This window comes from Schistocerca nitens, chromosome 6 (genome assembly GCF_023898315.1).
Source record: "Schistocerca nitens isolate TAMUIC-IGC-003100 chromosome 6, iqSchNite1.1, whole genome shotgun sequence".
NCBI lineage: Eukaryota > Metazoa > Arthropoda > Insecta > Orthoptera > Acrididae > Schistocerca > Schistocerca nitens.
In genome coordinates this window covers 696,434,476-696,451,416 of record NC_064619.1, presented here as the reverse complement: position 1 = coordinate 696,451,416, position 16,941 = coordinate 696,434,476, and the positions used below count along the sequence as shown (strand labels likewise).

Below are 16,941 nucleotides of genomic sequence, written 5' to 3'. Positions count from 1 at the left end.
GCTACTACAGTCCATTACCGTCGCTTACATCATTTCTTTCCATTCCCTTCAACTCAGATTCCACGTCCTTTGCCGCATCTGGAAGAATTACAATGTCCTCAGCAAACTTTAACGTTTCTTTTATTTCTGCTCTCAGAATTCTAATGTGGCTTCCAACTTTCTCCTCGAATAACATTGGTGAGAGCTAAGAACCTTGTCTCACTCCCATCTCAATTACTACTTCCCTTTCATGTCCTTAGATTCTTAGAACTGAGCTCTGGTTTCGTTGCTAGTTGTGAATAACTTTTCACTCTCTGTATTTTATCCCTGCTGCCTTGAGAATTACAGAGAGTGTATTTCAGTCAAAAGCCATGTGTAAATCTACAAATGCTATAAGCATAGGTTTGCCTCTCTTTAACATATCTTCTAAGATAAGTCATAGGGTCAGTATGTTTCCTGTGTTCCTGCGTTTCTCTAGTACCCAAAATGATCTTCCCCGAGATCGGCTTCTACCAGCTATTTGCAGCCTTCCGTAAATGGTTCAAATGGCTCTGAGCACTATGGGACTTAACATCTGAGGCCATCAGTCCCCTAGAACTTAGAACTAATTAAACGTAACTAACCTAAGGATATCACACACATCCATTTCCGAGGTAGGATTCGAACCTGCGGCCGTAGCGGTCGCGCCATTCCAGACTGAAGCGCCTAGAACCGCTCGGCCACTCCGGCCGTCCTTCCGTAAATAATTCGTATCATAGTTTGGCAACCATGACTTACTAAACTAATGGTTCAGTAATTCTGAAAATTTGCTCTTATGCGAATTACATTATTACATTTTTCTTTAATTCTCAGGCTGTATCATCTGTCTGACATATCTCACATACAATGTGAAATAGTTTTATCATGATTACTTCTTCCAAGGATCTCAGTAATTCTGAGTGACTGTCATCTAGTCATCCCAGTCAATAGTACAAAGTCATGTGGATCGAATGAGGGACCTGTGAGATTCTACAGAGGTTATTCGGAAGAATTTGCTTCCCTGTTACCAGTAGTTTATCGTAAGTCGTTGAAGTAACGTAGGGTTCCCAGCGATTGCAAAAAGAAAGGCACAGGTCACTACAGATTTCGAGACGCATAGTTGGGTAGGTGCACATAATGACAGAATAATCAAACATTTTTTGTTCTATCACATGATGACGTTTCGGCAGAGCTGAAATCTCATGTATAAAAATCAGCTTTGATTCAGAAGGCTGGCCTGGGTGGCCGAGCGGTTCTAGGCGCTACAGTCTGGAACCGCGCGACCGCTACGGTCGCAGGTTCGAATCCTGCCTCGGACATGGATGTGTGTGATGTCCTTAGGTTAGTTAGGTTTAAGTAGTTCTAAGTTCTAGGGGACTGATGACCTCAGATGTTAAGTCCCATAGTTCTCATAGCCATTTTAACCCATTTCGATTCAGAAGCACAACGGTAGGTCGATGATACTCTACGTCCCGTTTCGTTGTCCTTCGTGGCAAGCCATCCTGGGCTTCCATTTCAGCAGGATAATGCCTGCCCACACACGACAAATTTCTACTGCTTGTCTTCATACTTATCAAACCCTACCTTGGCCAGCAAGGTCGCCTGATCTCTCCCCAGTTGAGAACGTTTGGAGGATTACGGGCGAGTCCCTCCAACTGTTTGACAATCTAACGCGACAACTGGACATAAATTGGCACGATATCTCTCAGAAGGACATCCAACAATTCTATCAATCAAAGCCAAACCGAATAACTTGGATTAGGGCCAGAGGTCGACCAAAGCATTTTTGACCTGTTGTGAAGTTATTTCTCTTGAATTTTTTTTTTTTTAGTAAAATATCAGATGTGTCCCAAGAACGTGTGATAGGAGTGTTAATGTATGCACTCCATGTAAATGGTCTAGTGGATAACGTCGGAAGATTTTTGAGGCTCTTCACAGATGAGGTGTTTGCCTGAAGGGAGGTTACCAACAGTGTTGCGAACTGCCGGAAGACATGTAGACGTTCAGTGACGTGTGGAGCTGGCAGGTGACCCTACTTAAACTGGAACGATCATATAAAACTAATAGAGGGAAAAACAGTTTCCAGGATGAGATTCACTGCAACAATCTTTAAAAAAATGTAATTCATCCATGACAGAAATGGTTTGCAAAACACCGCTTGCACCGTTTCATGAGTGCTGCTCGTCAGTTTCAAATCCTTAGCAGGTTGACTACGCAAAAGAGATAGAGACGATCCAATGAGGAGGGGTGTGCTTCGTCATGCAATAGTTTAGTCGGTTCCAGAGCGTTATGGAGATTCTCTACAAACTTCAGTGACAGACGCTACAAGAGAGGCGTTTTCCGGCAGTGACTACTCACATTCCGTGAAAGTACGTTCCTGGTAGAATCGGGCAATATATTACTTCGTTCGATATCGGTCTCGCGAAATGACCGCAACAAGAAGAAATCAGAGAAATTAGAGCTGTTATGGAGATTTGCTGACCATCGTTCTGCCCACACGCCATTCCGCAGCAGTTAATATACCGCAGTTGTGCCAAACAATGTAAACAAACTACCGCCGAGCCGGCCGGAGTGGCCGAGGGGTTCTAGGCGCTACAGTCTGGAACAGCGCGACCGCTACGGTCGCAGGTTCGAATCCTGCCTCGGGCATGGATGTGTGTGATGTCCTTAGGTTAGTTAGGTTTCAGTAGTTCTATGTTCTAGGGGACTGATGACCTCAGATGTTAAGTCCCTAGTGCTCAGAGCCAAACTACCGCTGAGTACAAGTGTTATTATTGCACGTGGGACTGATGCCAGTCAGCTTATCGTGAGGTTACCTCGTGATGTTTCACGAGGACATGCTGCAGCACTTGATGGTACATGCACAACTGTCTTGAAACCATTCACAATGCGAGGTGCTTTCCTTAGTCACCACTGTGCTTGTTTACTATAACGTCAGTGTGTGTTTCCAATAATGCCATAATATCGTGGTCAGGTAGTTTGTGCAGCGAGCACTTTACAGTTGGCTTCCGGCGTATCTTGTTGGTACGAAAAGTTCTACCCTTTGGTGACACCAGTTTAGTAATAGTTTAATAGTAGATGTGGCACATGTTCTGTGTTGTATCAGCACCTATGATGGTGTGAATGAACAATAAACGTGAATAAAGAATTACGGCTGCGCCTGGTACTTCCGCAGTTGGATAATGAACGGTATACAAATTCAGTCTCCATCCTCTGAGTTTCTCCACTGTCGGGACGACGGGCAGCTCACGAGAAGTACATGGAGGACACGGCTGTGAACGTGAGAAGGTGCACGGCCCGCGCGTGTTCCTACACATGACAAACGCGGGCGCTGGCGCTCGTGTTCTGGGGTGGGCGTGGCACGCTCCACACGATGCGATCACAGGCGATGCGATGCGGCCTGCGTGCCGCTCCCCCCACCCCCCTCCCCATCCCACCATTACCAGACCCGTTTTCCCGTCGGGCACGGCTGTCAGCGGCCGCGGCGCCAGCAGTAAATAGCCGGCGGTAAGAGCCGGCAGGCTGGCACCAGGTGTGGGCAACAGCGATGCACGTGGCCTGCCTTCACCAGCCGCCAGCGGCAACCTACTGGCGAAGCTCACTGTGTCCTGTGTACAGTGCACAGTCAGAAGATCCTACCTACGTAGATGACTGTCTTAGACAATTATGTCACTGAAACTTGCTGGCAGATTAAAACTGTGTGCCGGACCGAGACTCGAACTCGGGACCTTCGCCTTTCGCGGGCAAGTGCTCGGTCCCGAGTTCGAGTCTCGCTCCGGCACACAGTTTTAATCTGCCAGCAAGTTTCATATCAGCGCACACTCCGCTGCAGAGTGAAAATCTCATTCTAGAATAATGTGACTATCTTCTACAATCAAGGCCTGCAGTCGTATTTCGCTAAATAGAGATAAATTGCAGGAGACGATCCCTCAGACGAGCAAAACAGAAGTTATATGGGCACATGACACTCACTTTAAGATGCACATAAAAGATACCTGACAGCGCAAACTTCAGTGACTGCAACAACACACAAGAACAGGCCAAGCAAGTACGAATGTGCTGCCTGAACTAGTGGTTTTGCTCAACACTCGATTCTAATGGCTCTAAGCTCTATGGGACTTAGCCCGCATCTCGTGGTCGTGCGGTAGCGTTCTCGCTTCCCACGCCCGGGTTCCCGGGTTCGATTCCCGGCGGGGTCAGGGATTTTCTCTGCCTCGTGATGGCTGGGTGTTGTGTGCTGTCCTTAGGTTAGTTAGGTTTAAGTAGTTCTAAGTTCTAGGGGACTTATGACCACAGCAGTTGAGTCCCATAGTGCTCAGAGCCATTTGAACCATTTTTTTCTATGGGACTTAACATCTGACGTCATCAGTCCCCTAGACTTAGAACTACCTAAACCTAACTAAGAACATCACACACATCCGTGCCCGAGGCAGGATTCGAACCTGCGACAGCAGCAGCAGCGCGGTTCCGGACTGAAGCGCCTAGAACCGCTCGGCCACGACGGCGGAGTCAACACTCGATAGACGAGTTATGTTCTACAGGACAGCAACGCGCTCACACATTGCTACTACGGCATACGCTTCGTTGCTGTTGCCGACTCACTCTGATGTAGGCGTGTGTGGTTAAGCAGTGCGAGACGATGGCCCGGTATACCCACCAGGACCAGGTGGACATGGCACTTACATATGGACCAGGTGTAAGTAGACTGTTTAGGTTTAAGCAGGCTGTTTACGGTTTTATGTTAGTAACGCCACGTAGCGCTCTCTATCAAAATCACTGACTGTGCTGTGTGCAGTCCGTGGTTGGTTAGCAGTGTTGGAATATTCGCTATTGTAGTGTTGAGCAGTTGGATGTGAACAGCGCATAGCGTTGCGCAGTTGGAGGTGAGCCGCCAGCAGTGGTGGATGTGGGGGGAGAGATGACGGAGTTTTGAGAGCGGATGATCTGGACGTGTGTCCATCAGAAACAGTAAATTTGTAATATTGGATATCACCAACTGATATATATATATATATATATATATATATATATATATATATATATATATATATATATGTATTATTAAGATAAATACATTGTTTGTTCTCTGTCAAAACTATGCCTATCAGTAGTTAGTGACTTCAGTATTTAGAATCTTTTATTTAGCTGGCAGTATTGGCGCTCGCTGTATTGCAGTAGTTCGAGTAACGAAGATTTTTGTGAGGTAAGTGATTCATGAAAGGTATAGGTTATTGTTAGTCAGGGCCATTCTTTTTTGGGGATTATTGAAAGTCAGATTCCGTTGCGCTAAAAATATTGTGTGTCAGTTTAGTGATGATCAGAATAAGTAAAGAGAGAAATGTCTGAGTACGTTCAGTTTTGCTCAGCTGTTTGAAAATCAAATAACGTAAGAGGTTTATCAGCGGAATCATTCATAAATTTTTTAAAGGGGATGTTTCACAGGAAATGGCAAAGGGGAGAAGGGGGAGTGAGGCGGCAGCGCTGCTGCACTGTGGAAAGTACCACTGCCGAGACAGCAACCGCACCATGAATTGTTTGCAATAGTGTTTCATCGTTTGTGTGATTGTATGACAGGCTTGTTTACGGGAGGTGGTAACTATGAATGACGGGGTTCACAGCCGTGTACTACGTGAGCTTCTCGTGAGCTTCCCGTCGTCCCGACAGCGGAGAAGCTCGAGAGGATAAACTGAATTTTTACGCCGTTCATCATGTAACTCCGCCAGCACCAGGCGCACTCGTCATTTTTTATTCACATTTGTTGTTCATACGCACCACCTCAGGTGTTGATACAACGCAGATCATGTGCCACATCTACTATAAAACTATTACTGAACTGGTGGCAGCACAGGGCTTGGAGGAAAAGGTGTCGAATAACTCAGAACAAAATTCCATTATCAGCACCTGACATGTGGCTCGCCAGCATGGAATAAGCCAGACGACCGTGCGAAGCATTCCCCACGAGAAATGCTACTGTCCGTATCACTTACAAGGCGTGCAGGCCTTATTATTTACGGACTTGTCTCCGTGGCAATGGTTTTGGCCCTTGTTCGTTGCACAAGCCAAAACGATTCAGGGATCTGTCCATGCTATTCACAGATGGTGACACTATCCGTACGAGCAAGAACACCCACTACAGAGAATCACCCTGAATGGAAGCAGCGAACTGTCAGCAGCGGCCAGCCTAAATGTGTGGGTGGGGATTACTGGCTAGCCGGCCGAAGTGGCCGTGCGGTTAAAGGCGCTGCAGTCTGGAACCGCAAGACCGCTACGGTCGCAGGTTCGAATCCTGCCTCGGGCATGGATGTTTGTGATGTCCTTAGGTTAGTTAGGTTTAACTAGTTCTAAGTTCTAGGGGACTAATGACCTCAGAAGTTGAGTCCCATAGTGCTCAGGGCTCAGGGGACCAGTCATACTACCACAACGCCTCGCAGGCGAGGCATGTCTGCACTTCTGCGGGCCACCCTGCCACCCCTGCTGGCAGACGTGCCTTTGGTGATAGGAAGACTACCACACTAGCTACCACATGACGATGCTCCAGCTCACTTCCGCATTTCCGTGGGGAAGCGTCTCGGCTACTGCCCCGACTGATGGCGCGGACGACGTGGTGCAGTGGCTTGTCCCGCCCGGCTGCCTGATCCGGTTGATTTCCACCTCTGGAAGCACCTGGAAGAAGTCGTGTATGCGGAGCCCATCCCAGTACATTCGTGCTGCCTGTGATGCTATTTCATTGCGTGTGTCATTTGGTAATGCACCGTCGTCACGCATGCTTCACTTCGAACACCTTGTCTAACGATGCTATCATCACAGCATGTTGTGCGCTGCATTCTACTATACAGGCATTTTGCATTAACAAATACCAATTTTTCTAGACACAATGCATTTCCGGTCATCTGTTAAAAAAAAAGTTCAGATGTGTGTCAAATCTTATGGGACTTAACTGCTAAGGTCATCAGTCCCTAAGCTTACACACTACTTAACCTAAATTATCCTAAGGACAAACACACACACCCATGCCCGAGGGAGGACTCGAACCTCCACCAGGACCAACCGCACAGTCTCTGACTGCAGCGCCTAAGACCGCTCGGCTAATCCCGCGCGGCGAACGTACTGATCCCTGGGTGACAGTTTATATAAAAACCTACATATCTCTGTCTCCATGCCTCAAGCCACCAGTAACCCTCACGAAGAAATTCGGTCCTAAAGAAACTGGTCGATAGAGCTCTAAGATTTTAAGACTACGAGAGCTTCGTCGAAGAATTACGACACCTACGAATAGTGTTCAGAAGGAACTCGTACTCAGATCATCAAATTGAATGAACGTTGCAGCCAAAATTGCCAGAGAAAGTGGTTGAGACTGTTACCTAGCAAGAGAAGCAAAAAATCGCTTATTCTACCTTATGCTGGCCCAACATCGGTAAATATCGTTAGGAAACAAGGCAAACAGTGCATTTCGCTCCCTTCAACTAAGGTAAAAGTTGTTTTTGTAATGTTACAGACGATCTAGGTCTCCGAAAGCTGTGTATGTGTACCCCATCCCACGTGAATGCAGCATGTCCTACCTGGGGCAGACTGTCAGAACAGTCGAGGAGACATGCACAACTCGCCCAACCGAAACAACGAAACATATGTTGTCGAACAGTGCCTCAAATACGATCATCCAATGTAGTACGACGAGACCAGCATCGTACTGCAAACACTAAGTTTCTTGGACAGAACAACTAATGAGCCTATCGATATAAACATGCCACCAAACCTAATAAACAGGAACACAGGTTTCGATTTAAACAAAGCTTGGGATCCGGCACTCAGTTTACTAACTCGCTGGCAACACAGCTGGAAAACGCTGAAAGAATTTGCGTTTCACGGGCTCTAAAAAACAAAAGAACACCAACGAGAAGTGCGTGACGAGAATCGAACTCATCTCAAAGAGCGGCGCGAGACCAATAACTGTTCGCAATGTGGTTCGAGTCCAGGCCGCGAGCACACATAACAGCAAAATCGCAGCACCTGAAGAAGTCCGCTAGGTCGGTCGTCGAGCTATTAAAAACTGCATAGAATGGAAACAACAACTTGGCAGAACACACGGAAGCACGTCCTCAAACAATCACGCCGATAAAACCTAAGAGATTACATCCCCTTGATTTTCTTAAGTGCTTGTAAGACAGTTTGAGTTCCATATCTGACTCAGAATCATTCAATGGTGCTCCTCAGGAGTTCAGGACATTGTATACCGACCACTAAATTCAGCTCCACACCTTTTATGTCTCTAGAGTCTTTCGCCGCTCCTTCGCATGCTAATCGCATGGCAATATGTGTAAGAAGAATCCTTACTAGCGGCAATTTGCGCTCGTAGCCCAGGTTCCAGTAAACCACTAGCTGTGCCACCTGACACTGTGGTTGCAACATTGGTTGTGTGTTTTGCCGCAGAAGCTTTGCGAACAATAAAGGCTATTCTCGGTATGAGAAGTTCCAGGATTGAGCCCGCAGTTGGGAACCAGGATTGGAATGTGCTCCTCCCTTGAACTATCGGGACCAAATTAATACTCGACTGACAGTTTGTGGCAGCCGTGTTGCGCAGTTCTTCCGTACCACCTTGTAGCTTCCAACTGGCCCAGAATATGACCTCTTGAAACTAAGTAAACTCGACTTATGCCTACAACGTTTGATAACCCCATATAATACTCTGACCAACAGACTACTCTTACAGCAAATCATGTAGAGTTACTAGGAACTCTTGGCTATCACGCTGAGTAAATGGCTCTTACTGCGTTCAGGGCAAGTCGCCTCACTGTGAATTGATTCTGTGGAGGAGACACACAGACATAATGAGTGATGGGCTTGACAGCTTTTGTTTTCCATCTTCCGACAACTGCAAGCTCACTACATTGTTGTGTCATATCATCATCCCGAATGATGGCCTTTCATGGTAGCGTGTAAACCGGTGTCCCAATCGTAAAGTGCCAGGCTATAGATCCACTGGTCTCGGGTTCGATCCCCGCTCACTTCTAGGATTTATATCTGTCACTTATCATTCCTTTCCCCTCTGACAATGTTTGTTGATGTAATAAACGCTAAGAGTTCCGCCGTCGTTCGAAATCCACGTTAAAACGAAGATGTCCTGTAACAGGCTGGGTGAGTCAGTTCAAAGTTCGGAGGAAGACAAGGCCATAGCACCTCCACGGCTAGTAAAGAACAGTCGTGTTCAAAACAGTCTTCGGATTAATGAATACTTTGCTTCAGTTGCGAGAGTAGTCGGAACTAAGACAAGTTCATGCTGATGGTTCTGTACAGGTGGTCGAAGCAATGCTTCAAACCCTGAAATGTGCGTGGAAGGGGCGTTATGCAGGAAACACGGTCGCGGTCGAAATGACCGCAAAATCTGAGGAATATGGTGGCAAGAAAGAACTTAAAAAAGTCCTGTCTGCATTAATGTACACTTCTAGTCATTTTGTAACGAGCATACTTTTCTGGCAAATTCCATAGTCACCAAGAAACACAATTACGTAGCATGAATGTGTTATGCGAGAGTCGTTCGTCACTAATGTGCCACCAGTGCCTTAAAATTGGACAAATGGTATCGCAGGAGGCAACTTTGCCATTGACTTCCGTTCATCCAGTAATTATGTAAAAGTGTTTGTCCCTAAATGGCGATCCGACAAGATGGTCTTCCAATCTTTCCAAGGTAAAAGATGGTCACTGGTGGAGGCAACTTGTTATGAAACAACAACAGTCTAGTTTTTTTCTACAGAGCTGAGCAATCTACGCAAACTTTCGATCTCAGTTTCAGCATCCTAAACAACACAGTAAGCGAAAAAGATGACAAATAATAATCCTACACTTAAACGAAATGCACAATGAACTTATTTCTACATTAACATACAGCAAGATTTTTGCACATTAGTTCTTGACGAAAAGTTGGCAGATCATTTTAAGGACAGAATTCCAACCGGGGACAGAAAAGTCCAGATTTGAGCGCCGGAACCACAAAGCTTTTAGCATCACACTTAACGATTGGTTATCGAAATAAAACAAAAATCAGTCGTTACAGCCTATTTTAATTAGGGATAAACTTCAAAAATAGTACAGTTGCCATCTCCGTTGCATTACTTTCGCTTATGACGAAATGTATCCAAGTAAACACTATTATCAGACAATTTATCAGCTCTTTAACCTACATGATTTCACTAGCAGCCGCAAGGGCGGTATAACACAGAAGATGCAAACAAATACTAGCTTTTGCGTGAAATGTTTTTAAAATATTACAGCTTTGCTTCACGCAGTAGGTAACTGTGTTCACAAGGTTACTGACCTCAGCAGGACGTTGCTCGCTAACTTGGGTACAGCGCCCTGGCAGACATGGTAGCAGAACGTCCATAGGCGCTATGTCCCCAGCACAGCTCGATCCCGGCGAACGAAAACCGCAGCACGAGGTATCTCGCGTGCCTGTAATAAACAAGAAAGAGCTCGGTTAGTACTGGAAGTACGCCACGTCAGCGATAGAAGAGACGGTTAAAAAAAAAAAAATAAAATAAATAAACCCTGCTGTGGAGACGTCGTACACACTGAAGCGCAAAAGAAACTGGCATAGGCATGCGTAATCAAACACAGAGATACATAAAAACGCAGAATACGGCGCTGCGGTCGGCATCGCCTATATAAGACAACAAGTGCCTGGCGCAGTTGTTAGATCGGGTACTGCTGCTACAATGCCAGATTGGCAACATTTAAGAAAGTTTGTACGTGGTGTTATAGTCCACGTACGAGCGATGGAAGACAGCATCTCCGAGGCAGCGATAAAGTGGGAAGTTTCCCGTACTACCATTTATTTATTGACACGTCACGTTCCGTAGGACCAAATTGAGGAGCAAATCTCCAAGGTCATGTAACGTGTCAGTACATGAAAGTAATAACAAATAAAAATAAAAAGTTTGTGAACCCGAAAAAAGACAATCCATACGTTTAAGTGAACGCTATAAACAATACAACATGAATCAGCTTACTTTCTCAAGGAACTCCTCGACAGAACAGAAGGAGTGACCCATGAGGAAACTCTCCAGTTTCGATTTGAAAGCCGGCCGCGGAGGCCGAGCGGTTCTAGGCGCTTCAGTCCGGAACCAAGCCACTGCTACGGTCGTATATTCGAATCCAGCCTCAGGCATGTATGTGTGTGATGTCCTTAGGTTAGTTACGTTTAAGTAGTTCTAAGTTCTAGGGGACTGATGACCTCAGATATTAAGTCCCATAGTGCTCAGAGCCATTTGAACCATTTTTTCGATTTGAAAGCGCGTGGATTATTGCTAAGATTTTTGAATTCGAGTGGCATCTTATTGAAAATGGATGCAGCAGTGTACCACAAGATTAATTCACTCTGAATAGCAGTTTGGCGTCGCTATAGCATCTGTTTAAAGATCTCCCTTTCCTGGCCAGTTTAGGTGATGGGAGGCCACGAAAACGAATAATAGCATACATTCAATAAGAGAATTAAGTTGTCTGAAGGCTGGCGCCCTTTCAATTTATATTAGCATTCACTTGAAAAAAGTTTTCTTTGGATATTAAACTTATTTGAATGTACAGGGTGATTCAAAAAGAATACCACAACTTTAGGAATTTAAAATTCTGCAACGACAAAAGGCAGAGCTAAGCACTATCTGTCGGCGAATTAAGGGAGCTATAAAGTTTCATTTAGTTGTACATTTGTTCGCTTGAGGCGCTGTTGACTAGGCGTCAGCGTCAGTTGATGCTAAGATGGCGACCGCTCAACAGAAAGCTTTTTGTGTTATTGAGTACGGCAGAAGTGAATCGACGACAGTTGTTCAGCGTGCATTTCGAACGAAGTATGGTGTTAAACCTCCTGATAGGTGGTGTATTCAACGTTGGTATAAACAGTTAACAGAGGATGGGTGTTTGTGCAAAGGGAAAAGTTCTGGACGGCCGAGAACGAGTGATGAAAATGTAGCACGCATCCAGCAAGCATTTGTTCGCAGCCCAGGAAAATCGACTCGCAGAGCTAGCAGAGAGGTGCAAATTCCACAATCAACTGTATGGAGAGTCCTACGAAAAAGGTTAGTTATGAAACCTGAACGTCAACTACCCGAGGCGATGGATCGGCCGCCAGGCAGCCCGTGACAGAGCACTTCATCACTGGCCTCCCAGAAGCCCTGATCTTACCCCCTGCGATTTTTTCTTATGGGGGTATGTTAAGGATATGGTGTTTCGGCCACCTCTCCCAGCCACCATTGATGATTTGAAACGAGAAATAACAGCAGCTATCCAAACTGTTACGCCTGATATGCTACAGAGAGTGTGGAACGAGTTGGAGTATCGGGTTGATATTGCTCGTGCGTCTGGAGGGGGCCATATTGAACATCTCTGAACTTGTTTTTGAGTGAAAAAAAACCTTTTTAAATACTCTTTGTAATGATGTATAACAGAAGGTTATATTATGTTTCTTTCATTAAATACACGTTTTTAAAGTTGTGGTTTTCTTTTTGAATCACCCTGTATATTAATGTGACAGCTGTTGTGTTCTCGCCAATGGACGCAACCGGAGCTGGTGCGCTGAGACAGTTACCGACTGGCGCCACACGCGATGCTTTGAAACTCGCGGCCAGCAACCTCAGCGCCGCCGCCATTGAGGTGGACTTCCGCGTTGTGATAAGCGGCGTCCACAGGCAGCAAGGAACAGTTCATGTTCGGTGTTGGTGTACAACAGCTGTAGTACGGAATTCAGTGTTGCAGTTCATGGTGGAGATCAGACTGCGAGGCTCAGTCTACAAGTGGAGTCGCCTGTAGCCTTAGCAAAGGAACAAGTGTTTGCTGCAGAGATTGACAGTGTGGCGGCCAGGACGGACATAGTCTTGTTATCATTGCATTCAGTAACACACGCCTTGACAGGCCACCCTGTGCGGCTGGTCCCGGCGGAGGTTCGAGTCCTCCCTCGGGCATGGGTGTGTGTGTTTGTCCTTAGCGTAATTTAGGTTGTGTGTAAGCTTAGGGACTGATGACCCTAGCAGTCAAGTCTCATAAGATTTCACACACATTTGAACATTTTGATTTGACAGGCCACTACGTACTTGTATCTGTCTGCAAGCGCATCCAATAAATTGCCGTACAAATTAAGTATTGCAGCGTAATAAAGTGTATATTTGTGTGTCACTGTTTTGTTGCCGGCCGGAGTGGCCGATCGGTTGTAGGCGCTACAGTCTGGAACCGCTACAGGTAGCTACATAACTACAAATGACATCACATTTACTCAAGACACGATATACGTAAAACCAGTCGTAGAAGATGAGACTCTGGTTGAAATACGCAAGATCACTAAAGATCACTTAGAAGCAAAGTCCAAACTGTACATGTACCTAATTCATATTTCGATCCAGAGTAGCCGTCTTGCTTGCTGTAGTCCAGTCAGCAAAAATATTCGTTAACTATGGTAGAAATCATAAAGGTCAATCAAAGGTTGCTGGATGACCACTTGCGGATAACCGTGCGTAGAACTCGGAAAGAGCTGCTGATCATTTCACTTCACTGGAATCACAATCAGCTGATTTCGCGGAACCACGCGGTAGCGTCAGGCTTGCAGGAGGCACCAAACCGAAACGCAGTGCCGTTTGGCCACCATGGCGCTGCTATTCGATTGCTTGTCTGTCTGTCCATCTGTCTGTTAAGATCCTTTTCCCTCAGGAAAGGGTAGACACGTCAAGTCGAAATTTATGTCACATACTAAGGTCTATAGTCCCTTGGTGTTGTAATATAAGTAAGCTTCTAAATTCAGGTAATACAAAAATACTGCCATTTATGTCACATACAGTCGCAAAGTCACTCATCAAAACCTATAAGGTACTTCCCGACGACCTAGAATCATGAAATTTGGCAAGAAGCCAAATTTCACAGTACAAATAAAGCAAAAAAAAAAACGAAAATTGTTAATTTGTAATTATATCACACGAAAAAAATTATCATGTTGTCCGAGAGTCTGTTAACTCCTTTTCCTCAGGAAGGGGTAGATGTAACAGCTAGAAATTTATGCCACATACTAAAGTCCATTGTTCCTTGGCGGTGTAAAAAAATGTCAACTTCTAAGTCAATGCAATCATACAGCCATTTATATCACATATTTTGATTTGTTGCCAATACTGATATCGGTAACAGGCAAAAACTATCGGAATTTTAGATTCCCGGAATGGATGAACTATCTATATAAATAATTAAGTTTGTACAAAACCCACATTGCGCGAGATCTACTCTCACTTATACTGATTGATTCCTTACCACACTTTAATGCCCTGTATTAACGAAATCTGAAGCAATGTTTTTACTGTCACATTACCATGTGCTACTCTAGCATCTCTGAAGACGTACTTCCTGCTCTAAATACTCTTCATTATTCCATATGCCCTTTAAATTTATTCGTTCTTCGCTCCTAGATACTAAACTTTTCTACTTTTATTGCTTCGCCATTGTCTGTCGTTAAACATATTGGCCCATTTTTTTCTTAGTTTAGTGACAAAATTTTGTCTTTATTGTTATTCATTTCATCATTAATTGTATGATTTCGTAGGGTTAGGTCTCATTCATTCATCGGAATTCTTTAAAATTATGCTGATGCCCTCTTGCACACTCCAGCTTGTGTCGAAAGCATAACTGAAGCTCGTTGCGAGTGTTGACCGAATTCCTCTATGGAAAACTGAGCCTGTAACATGCCTTTTGATATTCAGTAGCTGACGCAATGGAAATGCGGTAATGCGTATGGCGTCGCGATGAAGCCGATACGCCGGATTGTGTCTGACTGGTGTAGCGTGAGTTGGCCACTCGCCCTTTGCGTTAGCTCTGGTCAGAGCTGACGTCATTCTGTCCGATACAAGGCGGGAGAGAATGACTAGTGGGGTCAAATCGATCTGTGCAGAACACAGACAGATGTCTTCTGTTTCACACGATGACGTCAGGCCGTAGATCGTCGCACTTGTCGCTTCAGTGCTGGAAAGAGCGATGTTCAAGCGGTGAAGCGGAGAAGGCACGAACGTATCTTCTCTTCGAGCACGACACGGCGTTCATATGAACGACGCTACAGACGACCAGAGTCATTACACTCTTTGCACTCCGCTTCGTGGCGGTTGAACACCTACGTACGCCTTTTTTTTTTTTTTTTTTTTTACTTAAGATGGGCATATGCCTCTCTCTCTCTCTCTCTCTCTCTCTCTCTCTCTCTCTCTCTCCCTCTCTCACTCCATACAGTACACCAGTGCCCTCTCCACACTCTGACATTTTCTCTTATATGTTGCAATCCCACTTTTCATAATACCCTTTCTATATATCATGGCTCCTTCCTCTCAAACTGAGTGAGGTGACGCAGTGGCTAGCACATTCGGGAGGACGATCGTTCAAACACGCGTCCGGTCGTCCTGATTCAAGTTTTTCATGATTTCCCTAAATCACTTTGGGCAAATGCTAGGATGGTTCCTTTGAAAGGGCACGGCCGAATTTCTCCCCCATCCATCCCTAATTCTATAGGACCTATACCCTCGCTGTTTAGTCCCCTCCCCCAGATCAACCAACTACCCAACCACATTCTATTCCATAATTGTATTCCAACGTCGCGAAAGCCCTTCTTTCGCTCCTCATTCTCTCCCTCCCCAAGGTACTCGTTCACTTGAGGTATGTCCATACGATGCCTCTTTCCTCGTTCACAATCGCTCATGCATGGGAACAAAAGTACATGCACAAAAATTAATAGAAAGAACGCACGTATGCATGCGTGTTCTCGTATCCATACGTTTCCTCATTGTTCAAGCCGTCTCCCATCTGTCCATTTCTTTGCTCGTTAGTATGTGCTACCTTTATTGTGCTGAAAGGTAACAGAAAAAGAAAACACAAGAGACTTTGAGTAAAACAGTATCTAAATAACAGAAGTACGAGAAATACAAAGTGATGGTGACATTGTGTTTCCAAATATTAGAATGACTTCGCAGCGGGATTTCAGATTTTCTGCTTGGGAAACTGCGGCGATAAAGCTGGCAATAACATTTCGTCAGCTGGCAGCTGGGGACTTAGATACCACTTTGATCTATTTATTTCACATTTCGAAACAAATCATTTCACTCATGAATCCTGAAACTGATAAATACTTAAGGGAGGTTCTTAGTCGTTCTGTGAAGGTTAATGGACTTTATATACGTTATATGTATTTTATTTTATAAAAAGTATTTTACATAGCTTCAGCCGAAGGAGATTTCATATAGGTTAACATTCTCGTGCTCCATACATTGGTAAAGCCACAGACTCAATAAACCACTAGAACTAAGGTTCTGTTTCCAAATTTTGTATTTTTTGCATCAGCAGTGTCCTTCATATCAATCTCTAGTCGTTTGATAAGGAACTCCACCTATCCCATCTCTCCTTTTGTTCAGATATTAGTCTCTTCAAATGTTATGCTATTCAGTCGCTCTAACATAACTATTCGGACACAGTTTTCATATGTACCTTTCATAAATTTGTAGCGTTCTTCTTCTCTATTTTCCCACTTCCTGACTTAACTTATTCTTTGCAGTGATTTTATTGGAGACTTTTTACCCAACACATGACGCTCAGAGCATTACATCTCAATTTTTATTCATATAATCTTTAAAAGTGTCATTTTCCGTTTGGGAAGAATCACCCACCCATCTAATGGGTAGGAGTGAAAAAGCAGTGTAGTTCACGACGCGAGAATACTCATACTTTAGTCATCCAGTATTTGGGAATGAGAGCACACAGAGACTTGCAACAAACTTTACACATAATTCTAAACCACTACGAAAGATTTTTTAGCTGACGATGTCCATAAAATAATTAAAGAAGAAAAGAATGTTACTTCTATATTTTCGCTGTTCGTGCAGTAAAATTGTCACATGAAGCACGACGTTTTAATTTATTACTTCTCTACTGCTGACTATATATGTGGCGCAT

At 44.7% G+C, this 16,941-nt stretch overlaps 1 protein-coding gene across 1 annotated transcript in view; it reads right to left on the bottom strand.

The window, feature by feature from the left end:
- LOC126263574 (uncharacterized) overlaps nt 1–16,941 on the bottom strand; it is a 233,678-nt gene that overhangs the window by 58,830 nt on the left and 157,907 nt on the right. Inside the window, exon 2 of the mRNA XM_049960667.1 lies at nt 10,307–10,440. Coding sequence (XP_049816624.1) covers nt 10,307–10,440 — 134 coding nt within the window. The remainder of the gene's footprint in view (nt 1–10,306; nt 10,441–16,941) is intronic.